Source organism: Carcharodon carcharias, chromosome 13 (genome assembly GCF_017639515.1).
Source record: "Carcharodon carcharias isolate sCarCar2 chromosome 13, sCarCar2.pri, whole genome shotgun sequence".
Lineage (NCBI taxonomy): Eukaryota > Metazoa > Chordata > Chondrichthyes > Lamniformes > Lamnidae > Carcharodon > Carcharodon carcharias.
This window is the reverse complement of record NC_054479.1, coordinates 8,850,202-8,874,622: the sequence shown is the minus strand read 5'-3', so window position 1 is coordinate 8,874,622 and position 24,421 is coordinate 8,850,202. Positions and strand designations below refer to the sequence as shown.

At 40.6% G+C, this 24,421-nt stretch overlaps 1 protein-coding gene across 14 annotated transcripts in view; it reads right to left on the bottom strand.

Moving 5' to 3' along the window:
- fbrsl1 (fibrosin-like 1) overlaps window positions 1-24,421 on the bottom strand; it is a 985,718-nt gene that overhangs the window by 83,527 nt on the left and 877,770 nt on the right. For all 14 annotated transcript variants that reach the window (XM_041202184.1, XM_041202197.1, XM_041202189.1 and 11 more), the window contains one exon: window positions 21,995-22,043. In XM_041202184.1, the coding sequence (XP_041058118.1) occupies window positions 21,995-22,043 (49 nt within the window). The remainder of the gene's footprint in view (window positions 1-21,994; window positions 22,044-24,421) is intronic.

Here is a 24,421-nt window from a genome sequence, read left to right as displayed (position 1 = left end):
GGAGTCCTGAGTGTTCCTGGTCAACACTGGACTGAACCTGTACATTGATGATTAAATCAATTATACAAATTGCTAAGTTTTGAGGTGCATTTGCCTTCCTCTCCTTTCTTGGGAATGGTTCCATAGCTGCCAGGCACACTTTCCTACCTCATTTTTGAAATGCAAGCCTAGATGGTAGGTACTGCTTGTCTATTTAATCACAAGTCAACTACAATTGAGTTTGATCCTTGAGGTATCAGCATGAGCAATTCCAGCAGCAGATGCTACACAAACATTTAGGAATGGGTATCCTAACACCACCATGGCAGAAATTAGTTTGTGTATTACAGACAAGAGACTGAACATAAAAACGTCTGGTCTGTATAGCTCACCACCCTAATCAGGTAAATTAGTGGGAAATAACCCACCTCCCAGCTGTAATAGTGAAATGCTGTGCCCATATCTTCTTCCAAACCAACACAACAGTATCGGGTTTATTGAGCCCAGCTGACCCTAATACTTAGAGAATTCAATGTTGTACAAATACAGTGCCAGTCAATTCCAAAGAGCATTCAATAAGATGCCACATAAAAGGTTACACAAGGTAAGACTCATGGTTACAAGGGCAAAATACTGTGGATGCTGAAAATCTGACATAAAAACAAAAAATGTGCAAATGTTCAGCATGTCAGGCAGCATCTGTGGAACAAAACAGAATTAACTTTTCAGGTGGATGACATTTCTTCAGACCTGAAATGTTAACTCTCTTTCTCTCCACAGATGCTGCCTGACCTGCTGAGGAAAACAAGTTGTGAGTGGGACACAAAGAATCTGAAAAGGGATATATGTAGGTTAAGTGAATGTGCAAAAACTTGGTAGATGGAGTATAAAGTAGGAAAATCTTGCTACATCTGTACAGGACATTGGTGAGAGTATTTAAGGAGGGGTATATTTGCATTGGCAACAGAGAAGAGAATGAAATGAAGACGTTGTCTTATAAGGGAAGGTTGAGCATGTTTAGAAGAATGAGAGGTGATCTTATTGAAACATATAGGAATCTGAGTAAGCTCGACAAGGGAGATGATGAGAGGATGTTTCCCCTTGTGGGTACAGTTTCAGAGTAAGAAGTCTCCCATATATAACAGGGCTGAGGAAAATTCCTACTCTCAGAGGGTCAAGAATCTTTGGAATTCTCTATCCCAGACAGCAATGGATGCTGGGTCATTGAATATATTTAAGGTTGAGCTAGGCTAATTTTTGATCTACAAAGGAGTCTAAGATTATGGGGGCAGACAGCAAAGTACAGTTGAGGCCGCGATCAGATCAGATGTGATGTTACTGAACAGTGGAGTAGACTTGAGGGGCCAAATGGTGTACTCTTGCCCCTATTTCTTATGTTATGTCCATAAATCGAAGCTACACAATGCCAGAAACAAATGGATAAAATCAATTCTGAAGCCAGTGTGCAGGGTAGTGGAGCCAGTATAGAGCAGCAGTGGGTGCGGAGTGCAGCAAGCCTGGGGTGAACGGCGCCAGCAGGGCTTCTCAATAAAAGCCTGAGGGTCAAGGTCCAGATCGAGCCAGTCGAAGCAGCAGCTAACCCCAGCAGGAGCCCCGCCAGAATTCGAAAAGGCTGACAAAAGTGGCGTCAGCACAATGCAGAGAGCTGATACTTTAAAGCTGTATTAAGCAAAGGTGTGAGTTCTAGCTTCTTTTTTAGAAAGGGAAGAAACTTAAATAATATTCCTTAGAGCAGTGAAGGCTGAGGGGGAACCTGATTGAGGTGCACAAAATTATGAGGGGCAAAGATAAGGTAGATAGAAAGAAACCTTTCCCTTTAGTTTGGTGGGGGGGGGGGGCAATAACCAGGGGCAAAGATTTAAGGTGAGGGGCACGAGGCTTAGAGGGGGATTTGAGGAACAATTTATCCATCCGGGGGCTGGGGGTGGTGGTATTTGGAACTCTTTGCCTGAAAGGGTGGTAGAGGCAGGAACCCTTACAACATTTAAGTAGTATTTAGACGAACACTGGAAACACCATAGCATACATGGCTCTGAGCCAAGTGCTGGGAAAATGGGATTAGAGTAGATAGGGAGCTTGATGACTGGCATGGACACAATGGGCTGAAGGGCCTCTTTCCATGCTGTGAAACTCTATATGAGTCTATGAAACTTGCACACTTCCTGTCTGGGCATGTAGTTGGGCAAATGATCTGGCAAGATGTACTCTTAAACAGCTTGTCACTGTGACAAACAAATACTTGGATCAACTTGGAGTACAGGGTCTACTGCATTCTTTCCTTCCCTCCAGCCAATTTTGTTACCCTGCCTTTTTTTAAAGGCAGTGACTCATGTTGGTATTTGTTTCCACAGGTGTTAGCTGCCATCCAGTACCATGCTCAAACTGCAATTCTTCTTGTTTGAACCTGCATAATGAATACAATGAATGCTAAACTACAGACGAGTACCAAATTGTCAGGCCTGCACAGGCAATGATTTATTTCTATTCGTTCATGGAATTTGGGCGTTGCTGGCTAGGCCAGCATTTATTGCCCTTGTTCAGAATGCATTTAAGAGTCAATCCCACATGTAGGAGTCACATGTAGGCCAGATCAGGTAAGGACAGCAGATGTGAACCAGATGGGCTTTTATGACAATCAGCAATGGTCATCATCAGACTTTTAATTAAGATTTTTACTGAATTCAACTTTCACCATCTGACGTGGCAGGATTTGAACCCGGGTCCCCAGACCAGGGTCTGTGGAATACTAGTCCAGTGAGAATACCACTATGCAACCACTTGAACAAACAGGCAGAAAGAATCATAGTTGTTTTTTTCTCTCCCTAGCTTTGGGGATACATGTCAAACGTAAAACATCCCCAACTGCCATCTTGACTGAAATCAGCTAACATGCCACAGATTAAGCCCTGAACTTAGCATTTATCAGATACGACATGTTTATTACCTACTTACCAGCCTTCCATGAGTTTTAACTCACATGCTCAACCCATATTTCTTTTTTTAAACAATTCATGTGGAATTTTAATTGAGGTGTGAGCACAGCTGCAATGTTTAGTGAAATGTCTTTTCCAACAACAGGAAGAGCCAAAATTACAGTGGTGGCTCATAATGGAAGGAAAGTAACTTAAGGTGCAGGAAGCTAACTGGGATACTTATGGAGGCTGTGTAAAGGGAGGTAATATATTGGCACGTGAAGGAAACTAACCCAATTTATCTTGGCCCCAGTGTCTCCCAACCCCAGGACATACGAATTAGGAGTAGGCCACTTGGCCCCTCGAGCCTGCGCTGCCATTCAATAAGATCATGGTTGATTGGAATGTAACCTCAACCCAACATTCCTGCCTACCCCCGATAACCTTTCACCCTCGTTAATCAAGAATCTATCTCTGCCTTAAAAATATTCAAAGGCTCAGCTTCCACCACTTTTTGAGGAAGAGAGCTCCACAAACTCTCAACGCTCAGAGTGAAAAAAATTTCTCATCATCTGACTTAAATGAGCAACCTCTTATTTTTAAACAGTGACCCCTAGTTCTAGATTCTCCCACAAGTGGAAACATCCTCTCCATATCCACTCTGTCAAGACCCCTCAGGATCTCAAAGGTTTCATTTGAGTTGCCTCTTACTCTTCTAAATTCCAGTGGATAAAAGCCTAACCTGTCCAGCCTTTCCTCATAAGACAACACACACATTCCTGGTATTAGTCTAGTAAACTTTCTCTGAACTGCTTCTAACACATTTACATCTTTCTTTAAATAAGGAGACCAATGCTGTACACAATACTCCAGCTGTGGCCTCACCAATGCCCTGTACATCTGAAGCATAACCTCCCTACTTTTGTAATCAATTCTCCTGACAATAAATGATAACATTTTAGCTTTCCTAATTACCTGCTGTACCTGTATACTAATCTTTTGTGTCACCAAGGACCAGAACATCAAGATTTAAAAAAAAATTCACACATGGGATGTGGGCTTCACTGGCTTGGCCAGCATTTATTGCCCAACCCTAAGTGCCCTTGAGAAGGTAGTGGTGAGCCGCCTTCTTGAACCGCTGCAGTCCATGTGGTGTAGGTACACCCACAGTGCTGTTAGGGAGTTCCAGGATTTTGACCCAGCGAATGTGAAGGAACGGCGATATATTTCCAAATCAGGATAGTGAATGACTTGGAGGGGAGCTTTCTGGTGGTGGTGTTCCCATCTATCTGCTGCCCTTGTACTTCTACATGGTAGTGATCATGGGTTTGGAAGGTGCTGTTGAAGAAGCCTTGATGAATTCCTGCAGTACATCTTGTAGATGGTACATACTGCAGCTACTGTGCGTTGGTGGTGGAGGGAGTGAATGTTTGTGGATGTGGTGCCAATCATGCGGGCTGCTTTGTCCTGGATGGTGTCAAGCTTCTTGAGTGTTATGGGAGCCGAACTCATCCAGGCAAGTGTGCAGTATTCCATCACACTCCTGACTTGTGCCTTGTAGATGGTGGACAGGTTTTGGGGAGTCAGGGAGTGAGTTACTCATCGCAGGATTCCTAGTCTCTGTCCTGCTCTTGTAGCCACAGTATTTATATGGCTAGTCCAGTTCAGTTTCTGGTCAATGGTAACCCCCAGGATGTTGATAGTGGGGAATTCAGTGATGGTAATGCTGTTGAACATCAAGGGGCAATAGTTGGATCTCTCTTGTTGGAGATGGTCATTGCCTGACACTTGTCTGGCGTGAATGTTACTTGCCACTTGTCAGCCCCGAGCCTGGATATCGTCCAGGTCTTGCTGCATTTGGACATGGACTGCTTTAGTATCTGAGGAGTTGTCAATGTTGCTCAACACTGTGTAATCAGCAACAAACATCCCCACTTCTGACCTTATGATGGGAAGAAGTTCATTGATGACGCAGCTGAAGGTGGTTGGGCCGAGGACACTATCCTGAGGAACTCCTGCAGTGATGTCCTGGAGCTGAGATGACTGACCTCCAACAACCACAACCATCTTCCTTTGTGCTAGGTATGACTCCAACCAGTGGAGAGTTTTCCCCGATTCCCATTGACTCCAGTTTTGCTAGAACCCCTTGATGCCACACTCGGTCAAATGCTGCCTTGATGTCAAGGGCAGTCACTTTCACCTCACCTTGGGAGTTCAGCTCTTTTGTCCATGTTCGAACCAAGGCTGTAATGAGGTCAGGAGCTGAGTGGCCCTGGGGGAACCCATACTGGGCATCAGTGAGTAGGTTATTGCTAAGCAAGTGCCGCTTGACAGCACTGTTGACTGGGAATGCACCAACTCTTTTGGGTCAAACATTACCCTGACTTGGGCATATGCCACTGTTCCTTCACAATGCTGATCAAGATCCTGGAATTCCCTGCCTGTCACCAATCTAGAGATAATACTGGCAGCACTATGGCCATTCAAGGGGAATGGCACCACTATCATCTTGGTTGCAGTATTTTCTCGGCCTCAATATGATTGATGCAATTAACATAGGCCTGATTTTTAAAAAAAAAAACAAATCAATGCACAATTTCAGAAATACAATAAATAATTCAACTCATTTTATCTTAATACAGAAAGCTGTTTAAGGGAACCAAATTGTTACGAACATATGAAATAGGAGAAATACGCCATTCGGCCCTAGAGCCTGCTCCGCCATTCAATAAGATTGTGGCTGATCTGTTTGTGTTTTAAATTCCATTCCTATTTACCCCTGATAACCTTTGATTCCCTTGCCTAACAAGAATCTGTCTACTTCTACTTTAAAAACAGTCAACGACCCCACCTCTGCTGCCTTTGGAGGCAGAGTTCCAAAGTCGCACAATGCTCAGAAAAAATTTCTCATCTGTCCTAAAATGGCAACCCTTAATTTTAAAACTGTGCCCCCTAGTTCTGGACCCACCCACAAGAGGAATCATCCTTTCCACATCCACCTTGTCAAGTCCATTCAGGATCTTATATACTTCAATCATGTCACCCCTCACTCTTCTAAACTCCAGTGAAAACAAGCCCAGTCTGTCTAACTTTCCTCATTCCAGGTATCAAACTAGTAAACCTCCTCTAAATCACCTATGAGGTATTTACATCCTTTCTTAAATAATGAGACCAAAATTGCACATAGGATTCAAAATGTGGTCTCATTAATGCCATGTTTAGCTGAAGCATAGCATCCTTGCTTTTACGTTCAATTCCTCTCATAATAATTCCATTCCATTCTTAATTACTTGATGTACCTGCATACTAATTTTTTGTGACTCATGCCCTAAAACACCTAGGTCCCTCTGCACCTCAATCATTTCCTCCCATTGTGCATGAAATGTTGCATTTAATGAATAATCGGGGTGAAAAGTTCCATGCAGGCTGAATGACTGAGATTAAACATAGAACTCACTTTCAGTGGAAGAATCTATCAACAAAGAAACAGAACACAGACCAAAGCTGTTGGCATTTTAAAAGTTATCAATATATTACCTGAGTTCTAGTTCAGAATTATAAAGACTAATATTCAGCTTGTGATTTATTTCAAAGAATTCTTCCAGAAAATCCACAAAATATTGCAGGGCAATGGTTTTTAAACAGTTGGGGGGGCTGTGTGTGTGTGGGTTGTGTGTGTGTGTGTGTGTGTGTGTGTGTGTGTGTGTGTGTGTGTGTGTGTGTGTGTGTGTGTGTGTGTGTGTGTCTGCGTGTGTGTGTGTGTGTGTGTGTGTGTGTGTGTGTCTGCGTGCGCGCGCGCGCGTGGTTTGGCAGAGAAAAGCTTGAAAACTCCTAAAACACAGAACAGTAAGCACATCAGGTGTGACCTGAACGGGATTTACAGACACTGAAAAATCCAACAGCTTAAGTTTTTGCTCTCGTTCTTCAGTCTCTTGTGACATCATTGCTTAAGGAAAGGAAATGTTCAGATTGAACATTTAAAGCCTTCTTGCAATTTGCTTCCTAATTTATGGCAATTGTGTTAGTTTACAGAAATTCCCACCTGCACTCTCTCTACCCCCCCCCTCTGGATTTGTTTCCTTTAATTCTTTACTGAATGTGGAATATAGGTCTTTCTCAGTGGCAGCAGCAACTGATTCAACTGAGAGAATTAGTATAGCTAAAACCTGATAATACTCTCGCCTTCTGATTTTCAGTTCCTGATAGGGAAATGGCTGCTTTTGAGTTTTCCAGGTCTCCCAGTTGGACGGACAAATTGTGACGGAGTGGGAAGTGAACCTGCATTTGCATTCTGTGCCAAGCACACTGGGAACACCAATGTAATCAGCCACCCACTCTGATGACCTGTTCTAATATGACCTTATATTTGGCAAATTTTGTAATCCAGAGCAACATTCTCTAAACAAGCCAGTTTCATGGTGAAACCTTACAACAAAAAGAAATCTGAGACTGCAATTCATATCGATGAGTACAAGATCACAGTAAAGATTTATAATACTGCTAGATATAGTTAAATATAAATGTCACAGGATTCCAGCTATATTTTGTGTCAAAACCAACTATTTTACCTCAATATTGTGATTTATTCTTGGAGGGTGAACATTTTCCTAATGCCAGCTTGTGACAAATGCTCTTCAAAAATACATAGGAAACTGATTTTGTAAAATTGAAGGTTCCTCTGTCTAATGAGCCATGCTCTATTAATCAGAAAGGTGCAAGCTGGAAAGGACTCCTGTTCCAGGTATGTTCTCATAGCTGGGTTTTGCAATGAATTTATAGCACAGAACTGATGGGGAAATTGAAACAGAAACAGGGAAGCCCGGGACAGATTTACAAGTTGTGAACAGGACATCACATTATGCTCACCATAATATTCTAATCTTTAAGACAACTAACAGAATAGATTGGGATGCAGGATCAATGTTCGTTTTATTATTTTTAATGCCAGAAAATTTACTTTTGAAGTAAATTGCTTTTTTTTTTAGATAATTGGTGTTTTCTTTTGCTGACTCAGGTCAGAAATTGAAATTGCCTGCACACAGCTCTCAATACCTACAGGGAATGGTTGAAGTGAATAGTACAGATGTATTTAAGGGGAGGGAAGATAGACAAACATTTGAGGGAGAAGGGAATAGATAGTTAAGATGGTAGATTAAATGCTGGCCTAGAGCCAGTGACACCCGCATCCCTTGAATGAATAGATAAATAAAAATTAGATGAGAAAAGATTAGAGGAGCATAAACACTGGTATGGACTGACTGGCTTGTTTCTATGCCATACATCTTGTGTAATATTGAAGTGTTGCTGCTATATCTTCCTTTTCCCTCAACCGAGGATACCCCGCCATTGTGGTCGACAAGGCCCTCAACCATGGCCCATTCCATTTCTCCAATTCTGCTCTCACCCCTTCTCCTCCTGGAAATGCAATAGGGTTTCCCTTGTCCTTGCCTTTCATCCCAATAGCCTCACAATCAATGGATCATCCTATGCCATTTATGCTTCCTTCAGCATGATGCCACTACCCTACTCCTACCCTCTCCCCCACCCAAGCAAGCCCAAGAGGTGCAACACTTGTTCTTTTACCTTTCTTCCTGCCACTTCCTAACATCCAAGGTCCCTCTAGGTGAAACAGTTGCACTTCTGCCAATTTAATACACAATTTGCTGCTGACAATGTGGTCTCCTCTCTACAAGGAGGCCAAACGCAGGATATGGGACCACTTTGCAGGACACCCCTGTTGAAGCCTGCAAAATGACCCCAAACTTCTGGTCACTTTTCACTTTAATTCTCTGCCCTCGATCTGCTACGCTGTTTCAATGATGCTCAACGTAAGCTCCAGGAGCAGGATTTCTTCTTCCAATCAGGCACATTACAACCTTCCAAACTTAGCCCTGAGTTCAACAATTTCAGATCATAACCTCTGTCCCACCTTTTTTTTTGTTTTCGGGTGGCAGCTGTTGGTCATGATTCTGTTTTACCCCATTTGTTTCTTTACTTATTTCATTATCATCTCCTTTTGCTTTGCACCATCATCCCTTGTCAAGTTCCGAAGACATGAAAGAGATCAAAACTATGTAAATCAGACCTTATTTTCTGCTCATTTAAAAATTGACTTTACTAGACATGGCTGCTACAGGTCACACGATTTGCAAGTTGACTACAGTTCTGGAAACTTCCAACAGTATTTACAGGACAAAGCTCAACCCTCATCCTTGTGAAATCTCACACTCATCACTATCAATGAAACAAAGGAGCAACAAACAGTCCATCTCCCCAACAACAAAGAGAGCACTATCGAAACTCATTATACCTGCTGAGGTGCAAATAGCCACCATCTATCTCCTAAGGTAAACAATGGAATTTGACCAGAGACATAAAAACCGATGGTTAACCTGAAACTGACTCATCAATGGGCAACACCACATGACTATGCTCCTTTGGCCTTTGGAAGGTTTTAATATTACATTCCTGGACCCCCAGGGCAGTCTGCTGTTAAACATCCAGCCTGTCGACACCAAAGTGTGACCTCCAGGCTGACAACAAAGCCTGACTCAAGTCTGAACCTCCTCAAAGCCTGGTCCTCTGGAAGATCCCTGCCATTAACTGGAGAGCAGACCGAGTCTCTGTATACCAACCTCATCTTGCTGTGTTGTCAACAACTTTGAAGGAATTTGGCAACTCCTGCTTTCTGCTAGCTGAACCTGCCTGAACTTTAATTGCTACATGAACAAACCCTCACTGGACTCTGACATTCTAGACTCTAACATTAATGTGAATTAGTATTCCTATCTTTGGGATTTTTTTTGTCCTAGGTCAATACTAGTGGTAAGACTCTTTCCTTTCCTATCTCCTTGTGTGCATGTCTTGTGTGTGTGCTGTGTGCATGTGCATATGTGTGTGTGTGTGTGTGTGTGTAAGTAGCTGCAATGGTCATTACCTGGGTTTAAATGTATAAATAAACAATAGTTCTGATTTAACCCTAAAGAGAATTTGCTGTGGGTCACTTTAAAATAGATTTCACAAATGGAAAGTTTGGGGAAACATGCCACAGCCTATTCCAAAAATTAAAACACCTCTGCTTATGGATAGGCAGCAAGAAAAATAAAGGAGTTCAGTTTGCCTCTCTCCCCTGTCCGTAACTCCCTTTTGTCATTTAATCTCTCCTGCCCTTCAGCCTACCACAAATCTTTCTTCTTGTTCTTTCCTTGCCACCACACATGATTAAATCTGCTGCATCTCTAATTTTGTCTGCTTCTAACAATGGGTCATGTTCCTCTCTCCACAGGTGCTGCCTGACCTGATGAGTGTTTCCAGCATCTGCAGTATTTTCCTTTCATAAGTGATCAAGATTCCTTGACAAAACAGATTTCTGTTGCAAACTATTTTGGGAAAAAATAATTAAATAGAAAGCTTGACATCTCTGGCATCTCAAGGGCAGCAGATAGATGGGAACACCACCGTCTGGATGATCCTGCCTGCCCGCAAGTCACTCACCATCCTGACTTGGAAATAAATCACTATTCCTTCACTGTTGCTGGGTCATAATTCTGGAACTCCCTTCCCAACAGCACTGTGGGTGTACCTACACCACATGGACTGCAGCAGTTCAAGACGACAACTCGCTACCACCTTCTCAAGGATAACTAGGGATGGGCAATAAATCCTGGCCCAGTGAATGTATAAAAAAAACAATTATTTAAAACTAGGTGTGAATTTCAAACTATGTAGCATGCACCTAGAGAAATAATGAAATGCTCATGTCCTGAACCACAATCATTTCTCAATGATACTTCTGGTTTCACATAGTATGTATCTGTTCCTTGGTGCGCCATTTATTTTATTTGGTTTTAAATGACGCAGCAGTAATGTTGCAGGACCAGGGAATTTTTTTCTTTAAAAGTGCACCCACCCACTCTACACAACTCTCTGTACCTCATGCATTCCATACATGTCACCAGGTTACTGCTGAATGATGCGGCCTATATTAATTATGTCTAGATTTGTTTTGTTCTCAAATAACCACATCAAATATACAGACAAAAGTTTTACAATTTGTTTTTCCAACTCAAGTTTTCCCCGCTATTTCACCTGGAAGTACTGAATCCTGCAACAAATGACACCAAAGTAGAATTCCAGCAATGCTCTGGATTGAAGACACATCTCATAAGGGCATCAAAGTACAATGGCATAATGTTGGGACATGAACTCTCAGAAGCTGTGTCACCAATCTCTAAGCAGAAGGCAGACATTTTGGGCAGGGAATGAGAATTTCTGCAAGGAAATGGCTACTTTATTTCAAGAATTGACTTATATGGTGCTCAATTTCTTCCCCAATTGCCAATTTGTTCTGCTCAAGGCATCAATTTCTTGTTGAGGTTTCATTCTACACGCATGGGCAACCTCTGGCACCTTGCCTAAGTGGCCATTATTCAAGTGTGAATCTTGACAGTGAATGTTGGCAGGCTAGTTTATTGTAGGAGTCATCAAATGCCTTTGCTTGACACCTACACATCCCAATTCCAGAAAGGGCTGCTGCATAGCAATGGAGAGTGAGAGATCTCAGTTGACCTTTCCTTCCCTAATCCTGGGAAATGGAATGCAACTGAACACAGCCTGGGGTCAAAACACAGCAGGTTCTTGTTATAGTTGAGGCAGAATGCAGTTCAGTTCTTAACCATGCCATCACCAGAATGAATGTTGTACGTTTTACAAACATTAGTTTCCGTTTTCTGCAATATTTTCTCCAACATTGATGGGAATGATCTACTACTTCAAGAAACCTCTGCTAATACAGAACTTACATTTAAATGTAACTCACATTCAACATTACTCCACTGCCCTTTGACATCTCAAAATGTTCTTTTTAGCAAATTAATGTGGATCTCATTGTCTACTCTTATAATGCTTTGCAACAATAGGTAACAGAACAATTACAATACAACTAAATTAAGGATTAAACTGTTAGAATGCAGATCAAATGGTTTCCAACCACTTGGAATCTGGTCGATTTGATGTTTCCTCAATCCTGGAGTGGGGTTAAAAGGATGAATGCCATCAGTGTGTTTCATTTCCTTGGTGCATGAAAACATTGGCACAAAAGGATATAACACAGCTGAGGTTGACTGCAAAGTAAATCCATGCCTATTATCTAAAACACAGGTCACTAGAAGACATTGTGCCTCAAAGGGACCAATAATCTTATACTCAAACCTGACAAGGTTAAGAAAAAACTGAAACTCTGACTTTCTTAAAATGAACTTCTGCGATTCTGCTCCTGATAACTTGATATGAGAGTTTAGAAATCACACAATTTTGCCTATCAAATGCTCTGGTTAGGAAGGGAGTGTTAGCGTTACAAACTAAGGAAGGATGTAAATGTGTTGGAGACAGTTCAAAGGAAGTTTATTAGATTGATACCTGGGATGAGCGGTTGTCTTATAAGAATGGGTTGGACGGACTGGGCTTATTTCCACTGGAGTTTAGAAGAGTGAGGGGTGACTTGATTGAAGTATATAAGATCCTGAATGGTAGGGAAAAAATGTTTCCTTTTGTGGGTGAGTCCAGAATGAGGGGGCACTGTTTTAAAATTAGGGGTTGCTCTATAGGACAGAGAAGAGGAGAATTTTGGGTTGTGCGATTTTGGAATTCTATGCCTCAGAAGGCAGTGGAAGTGGAGTCACTGAATATTTTTAAAACAGGGGTATATAGATTCTTGTTAGGCAAGGGAATCAAAGGTCATCAGGGGTAGATGGGGATGTAGAACTCGAAACAAATACAGGTCAGCCATGATCTTATTGAATGGTGTAACATGCTTAAGGGGCCGAATGGCCTACTTCTGCTCCTATTTTGTATGCTTGTATGTAAACTTGAACTCTCCAAATTTGGTCATATAAATCACCTCTTAAAAGCTATTTAACGTAATGACTTCAGCAATGTTAACCAAAAGTTTAACTTTGGGAAGCAAAGACAGCAATTTTAATATATACCTGTACTCAACAATCATCAGCAATTATCAGGGTAATTTTCCAAATTCACATTACCAGTAAGGAGTCTTGTTCAAAGGAAGTCATTATGAGAAACATGGTGTCAGACACACTGTGTCTGAGTTCTCAGATTTAGATGGAAAATTATTCCATATATAGCTCCACCTTGCTTTTCTGCTTTGATTGATTGATATCCTTCCACCTGGGAGAGATAATGGGAATGCAGCCCCAGAATCCTGGTGAGGCCAAATGAGATCATCCTCTTCACCTCCTTTGATGATCAAACAAGCTGACTCTGGAAAGGAAGGGTGATGTGTCTTCATTTGTTTTTTCGTTGTCTGGGCAGGATTTGAAGACACGTGCATCTCCTCAACCTTACAGACTGAATCCAGAGGAAGGGCAGGAGCCCCTACATCTGGAGCTCACTTAGTTGCAGGAGTTGCCGGAAGGTGCCTGCTTAAAAGGATCACTGGCCGCTTATGGGACTCCACAATGTCTTTGACAAGCCCGAGTGGGACCCACAAGGCAGTGGATATTATCTGACCTATAGATGGGACCTGGTTGATGGACGTCAGGGTGTGTCCACATGCTTGTGGGCTTGCATATCGCATCTCTGGGGGCCAGGGTTCCTCCAAGTTCCCCTTCAGATCTGTGGGGTGCCTGGTTGCAGTGTGTCACAGAGGAAGCAGTACAGGGGATTTTGGTGATGCAGAGACTGTGTATTGGCAGAAGAGACCTATGCATTTGGCTCCCTCTGTGCAGTAAGCTATCCAGTGGCACTGGATCATGCAACTGCACTTGGTGCACAACATCACCCTGTAACAAAACGACTGACAGACACCCTTCTTTAATACGCTCCTTAAAATCTACCTCTTTGATCAAACTTTTGGTCATTTGGCCTAATTTCTCATTATGGGTGCAATATCTCCTTTGTGGCTCTGTGTCAAATGTTGTTCCATTATACTTACGTAAAGCACCTTAGTATATTAGAGATACTATATAAACTTAAGTAGTTGTTGTTACTTTTTTGGTTATGAAAATGACAGTTCGCTATTGCTTATAATTGAACTAATTTGCATAAAGGAATTTAAATCATGTAAAACATTCAACCACCACCTTCCATTAAAATGAAGTCCCAGAAAACTTATGTCATGAAAAAAATAAAATCACCTCTGGCACTGTGATATATGTATTCATATCAAACACTTGTAATGACACCACACCAGAAAATGTTCAACTTCCTTACTGGATGAGATCAAGTTTCAGCACTGAGTTACAGTGGTTTCTTTATAATGGATGAGTGATCAAATGCTCATTGTTTACATTCAATAGTTTATATACTTCACATTTTTCCTCCAGGTGGCTTCTTGATGACCATGAACTACTGTCTCCAATAAATTTCCCCCTTCACATTCATGTTGAGAAATTTAAATTCACAAAATTGACTGGCAATAGGCAAGGTTGCTGCTGTTTGAACTTAAAGTTCAGCAAGATAGTTTCCAATAAGTTTAACCCTTTAAGCATGAAGTGTGTTTTGCAGCTTTCCCTTCCACCTCTCCTGAAGTCACTGACTGTCACTTTGACATAATTCCTGCTGCCCACAGTGCTTCGCTCAGGTAACTATTCATGTGTGAACTCTGATTAAGAATTTCAACAGGCTACTTGCCTGTGAACGACATAAAAGCAGAACCTAAGTCTTTCTTCACCTGAAGTCCACGTGTATTTTCCTGCAGCGGTAACTGCTCCAGGAGCGCTGCAAACTCAACGAAAACCAGAAGCTGAACTTGGGAATTTATAGTTTGTCTGTATTGTATTACATGGCACATTTGCCTATTGATAGATTGGAGGAGTTGGCAGCTTTCAGTCACGTTCAGCATATTTTTTTTAATGATGAGACACTGGAAAATTTTGGTATTCAGAGGAACCAGGATGTCCTTGTACATGAATCACAAAAATGAACATGCAGATATTACAAGCAATTAGGAAAGCAAATATTAAGTTATACTTTAATCCTTTTGTATTAAAGGCTAAGAGTGGAGAAATCTCACTGCAATTATATAGGACCTTGATGAGACCATGCCGGGAACGCTGTACGTAGCTTTGGTCTCCTTACCCAAGAAAAAATACGTCTGTATAGGATGGATTGTAAGGGATGAGGGGGATTATCCTAGGAGGAGAGTTTAAACAGATTGGGACTGTGTTCCCTGGAATTATGAAGGATGAGAGGTGATCTCATTGAAACATATAAAATTCTTAAAGGGATTAACAGAGTAGACGCTGAAAAGTTGTTTCCCCTGGCTGGGGAGCCTAACACTCGGGGTCATAGCCTCAGAATAAGAGCTTGGCTATTTAAGACTGAGATGAGAAGAAATTTCTTCACTCAAAGGGCTGTGAATCTTTGGAATTCTCTATCCAAGAGGGCCGTGGATGCTCCATTGTTGAACAGGTTCAAGACAGAGATGACAGATTTTTGGATACCAAGAATTCTTCTCTTCTCTCTTAGGCAGTCTCTTGGGATCGAGGATGACTTGTTTCCACTTCGGTTTAATAGGTTCTCAGAGAGCTGATGAATCCAATGTGTGATCTGCAGACTTTCTCAAATGTGGGGTGGGCAAGTGGTGCCTGAAGGGCTGGGGAGATGGATTGTTTGGAGGTTTGTATGCTCTCTCCGGTGCCTTGATTTAGCCTCTGCACATTCCCAAAGTCTCTCAAGTGTTCGTTGTCTTCCTGAATGAGCCTTCTCCATTTTGGTCGGTCACAAGCCAGGGTCTCCCATGAGTTAGAGGATATGTTTGACCTCTTCAGAGATGCTTTTAAAACCTCCTTAAAGCATTTCTGCTCTCCTCTTGGGGATCTCCTGCTACAATCAAGTTCCATGTACAGCAATTGCTTCTGGAGTCTGGTGTCAGGCATACAAATGATATGTCATGCCCAACAGAGTTGTTGTTAAATAATTAGCACCTCAATGCTGGGCACATTAGCTTGGAGAGGACATTGCTGTTGGATCGCCTTTCTTGCCACCAAATTTGGAGGATCTCACGAAGGTGCTGGTGGTACTTTAGTGCTTTGAGGTGCCTGCTGTAGGTTGTCCAAGTCTCAGAAGCATATGGAAGCATAAGAATTAAGAGGTGTGGGGATAGGACAGGGAGGTGGGGTTGAGGTAGAAGAGCAGCCACCGTCGCAATGAGTGGCACAGGAGGCTTGAAGGGCCAAGTGACTCACTCATAGTCCTATACCTTATGTTCATATATCTACAAGACAATGCTCTTTACAAAGAATCATGGACTGTCGTTTTGTGCATTACACCGATAGCTGTAATGCTGCCCTTGCAAACTTCATTGATAATCTATCTGTTCAGTATTTATTTTGTTTGAATTAAAACAATACTTTGTCAAGCTTCTGCTACTTTTCAAATAGTTCATCCAATTTCATCTGATTCTCTGGTTGTCAGTTTCAACATGTCTAATTCCCCAGGCACCCACACAAAATACCTGAATGAACACATTAACAAATTACATGCACTGCCAAGAGGTGGTGGAAGAAACTGAATGTTCACTTATAAATCTACCAACCCATTTCCCTCTGGAGCACTCAATATCTGGTGACATTGTTCCAGACAGGCTTGGGAATATTTTAAAGCAATTATTACAGGTGTATAAACACAAAAAGTGGCAAACACTTAGCATGAGCACGGGTGAGAATAAGAAATGCTGCTCAGCCCAGCTAGTGCACCCCATCATTTACATCTACACACCTGACCCACCAGGACCACTTCTCACTCTCACCCCCACCCCAACTATCTCTGCGCCAAACCTACATGGCTTTAGTTCTTCCCTGCTGTGTTAAGTAAACTGTATATCCATTTCCTTCATTTCAACTCAGCCAGCATTGATGAATGGCTGTTGAGTCCTAGATTAAGCACAGAGCAGTTACTTCTAAAATGCACTAAAATAAAAGTTAAATACTCCAGATGCTGGAAATCCAAAATAAAAACAGAAAATGCTGGAAAAACTCAGCAGGTCTAGCAGCATCTGTGGAGATAGAAACAGAGTTAACATTTCGAGTCTGTATGACCCATCTTCAGAGCCATTCTGAAGAAGGGTCATCTGGACTTGAAACATTAACTCTGTTTCTGTCTCCACAGATGCTGCCAGACCTGCTGAGCTTTTCCAGCATTTTCTGTTTTTACTTCTAAAACGCATTTAGTTTATTTATGGTTTACTTAGTTTACTTCTGCTTTGTATTAAATGGACAAAAAAAAGTCTCCACATCTAACCTACTGACACCACTTTGATCTTGAACTAAAAATACTAAAGCTTTGGTTTAGTAATAACATTATGTAATCATTTTGGCAGCACAGTATCAGCAAGGAGTGGTAAAGTATAGATTAGGCCTCAAATTTCCTTTCTCCTCCTTATTAGAGAGTGGGAGACAAATAGAGGGCTAAATTTTCTTTGTGAAATCTCTGCTTTCATTACTCTTAGAAATAAAATCATTTTACAAATATCTTTTCAAAATTAACATTATAAGCAATTTTAAAGACACAGACATGCATGGAAATGCACCAAAATGGAGAAAATACAAAAGGTCATACCTGCTGTATCCACCCAGGGTATAAGCAGAACATGTTGGGTTGGTAGGTTTAATGGAAACAATTAAGAATGGCTTAAAATGCCATCTGTGTTTAAGCATCATAATCCTCTAAGCTTCCCAGGTCTACTCCAGTTGATACAGTAAATATTCAATTCAATACACTTTCTGAAAATGCTCTTAATACTGTGGGTCAAAATTAATCATAGCTGTGAGGCACTATTCACAAAAACAACTTGCACGCTCAAGCTAGATGAAGGCTCGTAAGTTTAACCCTTTTAACTACACCAATTTGCATTAGTATTTTGAAATAATAAACTTATTGAACCAATATAGCTTTGTTTCTGTGTCTCCAAAACATCTGATTTTTGGAAACCATTAAATGTGATATTTAGTTCAACATACTATCTATACTTAGATCAAGTAGTCAATCGAAAAATCCTGAATAAAACAGTATGTAACAACAGTAAACTCATCCACTGCCATGAGATAAAATATTTCCATTAATGGACACAGTTATGCTTATGGGTCAACACCCCTTTCTTTTAACTGATTCTCTACAGATTCCTACACAAAGCTCTTATGATTCTCCCTTCAGGCTACATATTTCATGAGTTGAAAAGGCTTTAGAAGTGTCCCAAAGGAGGAAAACAGAGCTTGGTTATGGGACAAAAAGAAAATACCCTCTGGTGGTCTACATTCATGCCAGCAACATGACTTCCATGATAAGCCAGCACATTCTGTTAACAGAGCAGGAAGAGTAAAACCAACCAGAACCCACAAGGCCTTGAAGACCCTTCCAAAGTAATTAAACCAACAGTATGTTTTACGACTGGTTTTCATAACAAAAAATCAGGCTCTTTAAACAGTAGACAATGTACAATGACTTGAATAGAGACTGTAGCATGAGTCTAAAAAATTCTGGAATGCACTACTCCAACCAAGACCACAACTAAAAAGCAGCTTTCTTTACCAACAAACACAGACCGACTCCTAGGCTGGGTGAGGACTCTCGTTTCTGTCCAACAATCAGCTGTCTGAAACCTTCCATTTTGACCATAGGAGAGTCAGGAAGGGCTACGTCACATTTATGCGCTAGTTGTTAATGATACATAAGCAATTCATTTTCATCATAAACCTTTCAACAATAGTGTGTTTCCTCCTGCTAAGAGCAGAAATAGCAAAAGTTCAACACCATTATCCGAGTTAAAAGGGAGACAGTTTGCAAAACCACAATGCTTCAAATCTGATGACCAAATTGGTATATGATGCTCATTTTAAGTGTAATACATCAGTTTGATTTATATAAGATGCCTAAAAGGAATAGCAATTACACACTAAATTGTCTTCTAAAATCAGCACCATTAATAAACTTATAATCTAACCCTTTGTTCAAACTGCCACAACCACTTGCAGTAAGCTTGCTCTTTAACCATTTTCTTATTTAACATTAAAATATTCCACATTTTAAAGAGGGAGAGAAGTAATGACAATAAGGATTCACTAAGGCATAGTCATAAGAAAAGGTAGCAAAAATCTCTAACTGCTTAGTTAAATAATTAACATTGCAGAACTAAAACCAACCTTTCTAAAAAAACTGCAGTGACCCTCGCAAAGACTTCAGTATTGTCCTGACGTGCATGTAGAAAATTTGATTTTGGGAACAGGGGAAAACCAAGTTTCAAAATAAAAAGGCCACATCTTATTAAGTTTGAAAAAGCAGCATCGAATGACAGAAACCACACTCTGGCCAGTCATACAAGGTTTTTTTTTTAAACTCTCTTAAATTCTAAAATAAATAATGGCATTATAAGTGAGAAAGTTAGGAATATATTCTGAGGCAGGTTACTTTCCACATGCTATGCAGTTTACTGCACAAATTTGTTGTGCACTGTATTCATGGTCATTTCTGGGATCTTGTGTAAAAAAATGCTGTCATAATTGTCTACCTAATGGTGATTCTATTTCAGTTGCAGCATTCAGGTGTTTTCCTGAAGGCATAAAAGGCACATTATCAATGCAAATACGTCTGTTATTTCTACCCCAAATAAATATTTTCAGAAGGTGTAACTGCTGGGTTGCTATACAGAACGTTAAATTGGGATGAGGCAGCAATTAAAGTGTGGTTAGCACATTAATGCATTGCACCATGGGTCTTCCTCTTCGCTTCAAGTTACTGATTTTAGCTGAGACATTTTATGGAATTGCCAAGAGAAAGCAAAGTAAAACCGAATAAGTTACTGAAAAAATGAAACCAAGTCAAAAAAAATAGCAGCAGGCATGTCAGCCATTGTCACTCTCAATTCCTAGCAATCCAATCAAAAAGCACTTTTGGAGCAGGCTTGGTTAACACAAGAGTTTTGCAGTACAGAAACCAGCTTTTCAGTTGGTCTGAAGAACTGTTTATGCTCCAAATGAACCTCATCCAACCCTACTTCTCTTAATCTATCAGCACAACCTTCTTTTATTCTCCCTTGCACTTATCCAGATCATCATCTCTATCCCCTTGTAAAAGAAATGGTGTTCAGCCTGACGGGGTAAAGATACAAGAGGTTGAGAGAAAATAAAAAGAGGAAGTGGGAAACGGGGATCAAAAATGGAAGAGAAGTAGTTGGACAAAGGATGCCAGAACAATGTAGCTGATAAAAGATATTTGTGAAATAGAAGCACTTTTCAAAAACTTACACCTTAATTGTTTCCAGCTGTAAACTAAACTGCGTCACTCAGCACTAGAGAAATGGGCCCACTTCAAATTAATGGGCTTTCCAGAAGATCATTTCTTATTAATACCTTTCATGCTCCTGCAGGGCATTTAGTCTGTGCAACATAACTGATTGTTCAATCTTCAGTGTATGTTCTAAACTGACTATTCGTGGGTGCAACTGCTGGAATTTGTTACATGAGAACTAACTGTTTGAGGGAAGGAAAAAGACCAAAGGCCTCAGAGGAGCTTCATAGCCCCATACTTTGAAAAACAATGTTTGCAGCCAAGCAATTTTATGCAAAAGAGTCAACCCACAAAGCTACAGCTCACTTCCATTAAAATTTAATCATCAATGTTTTACAGCACAAATGTTAATGTGCTTAAGAGCATTATAATCAAAAAGCACAATAAATTTCATCCTTGTAAAAGACAGACCCAGGAATACTTGAAATACCAGAAGCTACATACACCACCGGTTAAACAACAATTTGTAGCTACATAGCGCTTAATGCAGTGAAATGTCCAAATGTGCTTCACATAATCAAACAATATTTGACACTGAGCCACACAAGGAGGTAAGGTCAGGTCACCAAAAGCTTGGTCAAAGCTGGACAATCTTTTAGGGACAGTCTTTGGGGAGAGAGACAGAGGCAGAGTGGTTGAGAGGCGGAGAGGTTTAGTGAAAGAATTCCAGAGCTTAGGACCTTAGGCACTGCTGCAAATGGTATACAGGATCCCATAATTAAACCTTGCCTGCTTATAACCGTACTCAGCTACTAAACTTGGATTCCAAATGTAGCTGTCTAATCATTTTTAATTAAAAGCTTCTTTTGAAGTCACCATATTAAAACTTTGTTGCAAAACATAGATCTAATATTTGTAAGTAGCATAATGCTGACATTATTTCTTTCGAATTCAAGCAATATAAGTATTTACTGAGCATCGCAGATGGGAAACTTCTGACATAATCAGTTAATTTTCCAGCCAAAGTTACTGAAGATCTGAGGAATTAGAATTTCTCTTGCAAATGCAAGCAGATATTAAACAGATGTTCCAAACACCAGTGAGTTATGCCAGTAGGCTTCGGATTATTGCATTTGAATTTGTAAATTTGGTGGGCAACTTTGCTTTGAGAACAGAGAAAATGTAGCAAGGGGAAAACTTACACAGGCAGATATTTAGAATGTGTACCTGGTGTGGAACTTTGTCCACAGATGCTTTGTGCTGAGCCTGCACATTCTTAACTGAATACAGTTCACAATAGAAATGGCATATTAATGAGCGATCATTCTAAGCATGTCAATATTTAAAGTAATCTTGGCAAAGTTTGAGGGAGAAGACAGAAACAGATGAGTGAGTTTAAAAATAAGTACTAGCCACCTGAACAGGTTTTAAATAACACACCATATGCTCACATTGTGAAACACATTGAACAATGCTGAATAGCAAGTTCAGCTAGATTATATGAGCTAAAATCTGGAAGTGAAATTCTGACCTTAAGATTCAGGAAAGGAAGAAAATTAATGTCCTTATAAATCTGGATTACAATGTTGTATAGAATTTGAAAACGTTTACTGGACTAACAGTAAGCTTCTATAGAACAGCTTTTCAAAGTACACTTCAGGCAATTTGCTAATTCCCACCGTTAATTTTAAGTATCCCTTAAATTAAATGCAGTGATTTAAATCTGAAACAAACCAATTTAGAGCTATTTGGCACTTCAGCTCTGAATGATAAAAAGATTGCTGAAGTTTTGAGTGTTCTCAAGAATTTAAATTCTGCCCTGAATAAGAAGATAAACTTACCTTTACTTGCTGCAGGTGAGAAGAGTTTCTCTGAGCCTACATCTGATGCCTGTGGGAAAAGCGGAGAAGATATATGTTAAGATTGGAGTTTATATCCAATGTACTACTTGAAAACCACCAGTAGAGGGAGGTGTTTTGCCATCAAAGGCTAAAATATCACTAGCAATACACTCACTTTTTAAAAGTGCATTAAGTCGATAAAATTATCCATTTGCCTGGGTGTAAATGGAAAATGAATAGTTTGCCAATCCAATTTTTAGTGAGGAAACAGTTGTGGCCACAACCAAGAGGCAGCAGTTCAAGGGCTCTTGAGACAAAAATGCCCTTACACAACAGTTCCATGTGAATAAACAAAATATGGTATGGAAAAGGAGACAATCTGGTTCAATGCAACATCTAGCTCTTTGACAAATAAGTCTTCAAACAGGGTAGACAGGCTTTTGACTAGAAAGCACCCATAGGTCTTGAAACACGCGCAAAAACTGACAATAGAGCCATGATCTATTGCATTGCAGGACAAGCAATTTTATTCATTTTGCAAACACTCTCATTGACATGACAACTGTCTACTATGACTGAGATCTTGGAAGTTTGAGCAGACAGATACTGGGTGATGTAGAAAGTATTCCTGTAAATCTTTTAAAAAGGCAGAGAAAACAACAACCTATCTGGTGCATGCTGCACACTTGGACAGAACTGATGCAGCAGCCTGCAAAGTTCTAGCAAATTTCTTTGATCCCCTCAGACCTGGCTTACTTTCTCGAGAGCGCCATTTCGTCAATTAACCCCATCACTTTGATCTAGTCTCCCCTTGGCGCAAGGGGATTGAACTTCCTTCAAGTTTCACATGCCAAGACTTCCCACCAGTCATAAACCTGACTTGTCAGGCTCAGTAAGCCTTTTGTACTCAAAATTGATTTTCAATGAAAACCATCTGTGGTTATGGGATTCTCAAGCAACCCGGCTAATGTAAGCAGCTACACATTATTTGCTTAATGCCAATGAGAGGCAGTAGGGAAAAGGATTAACTGGTATGTTAAAATGGCTCAGGACATTAAAGGCTGCTGCTCTCTAATTTGGGCATAAAGTATAATTGTCTTCGAGGCTCTTAACCGGCACAATCTATTTTAATAGAAGATGTAAACACCATGACTCCCAAAAAGGCAATTTTGGACTATGAAGCTTTCTTGTTATTATATATAAACACATATATTATATATATAAATAAATCATGGGCAATCTGAGCATTTAGTGTATATAAAATAGAAGAAACAGCATTCCTAAGAGAGAAATTTTACTACTTAAAAAAAACCTAAAAACACTAGTATTTTTGTCAGTTGGAAACTGCTAGCTAAGTCAGTTAATATTAAGATTGTGATGATGTATAGTCTATAGACCATAAATCAAATTTCTCTTCACCCTCTCAACATATATAGAAGCTTGAAAAAACCTTTAGTTTGTTAAATGTTTGGATAATCTCTTGTTTGTTCAAGGGCAGCGCATCCAGCAATCCTACCACTGGACATGCCTCACTGATATGGATTACTAGCTTGATCCAGGGGAGCAATGCTAGTGACAAACGCCTGATTGAAGAGTTATACCATTTAGAGGAGCAGCTGGCAGCATACAGTACAATTACAACATTGTACAATTTAATTCCAACCTGCTTAGGCGGCTTATGGGGGATGATCTTTTTACTGTGGTTCTAAGTTTTAGTAGCTGAGAGCTGCATCAATTGCGTTTTTGTTACTGTATTAACTACTAAAACAACAACTTATATAGCATCTTTAACATAACAGAAAATCCCAAAGCACTTCAAAGGAGCATTATAAAATAAAATGAATGAGAACACCGATCCACTGAAGAGATATTAGGTCAGATGACCAAAGGCTTGGTCAAAGAGGTAGGTTTTAAGGAGTGTCTTATTGGAGAAAAGTAAGGTAGAGAGGCAGAGAGGAGTACGGTCAATATGCCAGAGCTTAGGGTGTAGGCAACTGAAGGCACAGCTGCCAAACGTGGAGTGACTAAAATGAGAGATGTTTTGGAGGCCAGAATTAGAGGAATGCAGAATGCATGTACTTTGGCGGGTTGTGGGCCTGAAGGAGGTTACAGAGATAGGGAGGGTCGAGACCATGAGGGATTTGAAAACAAGGATGGTCGTTTTAAAATCAACATGTGCTTGTCCAGGAGCCAATGTAGACCAGCGAGCACATGGGTGATAGTTGATCTGGGCTTGGTGTGAGCCAAGGCATGGGTAGCAGAGTTTGGGACAACATCAAGTTTTCAGAGGGAGAATTGGGCGGGGGGGGGGTAAGAGCAGCAAGAAGTGCATTGGAATAGTCAAGTCTGGTGGTAACAAAGGTATGAATAAGGGTTCCAGCAACTGAGATGGAGTGAAGTTGGTCGATGTTAGGGAGATGAAAATAG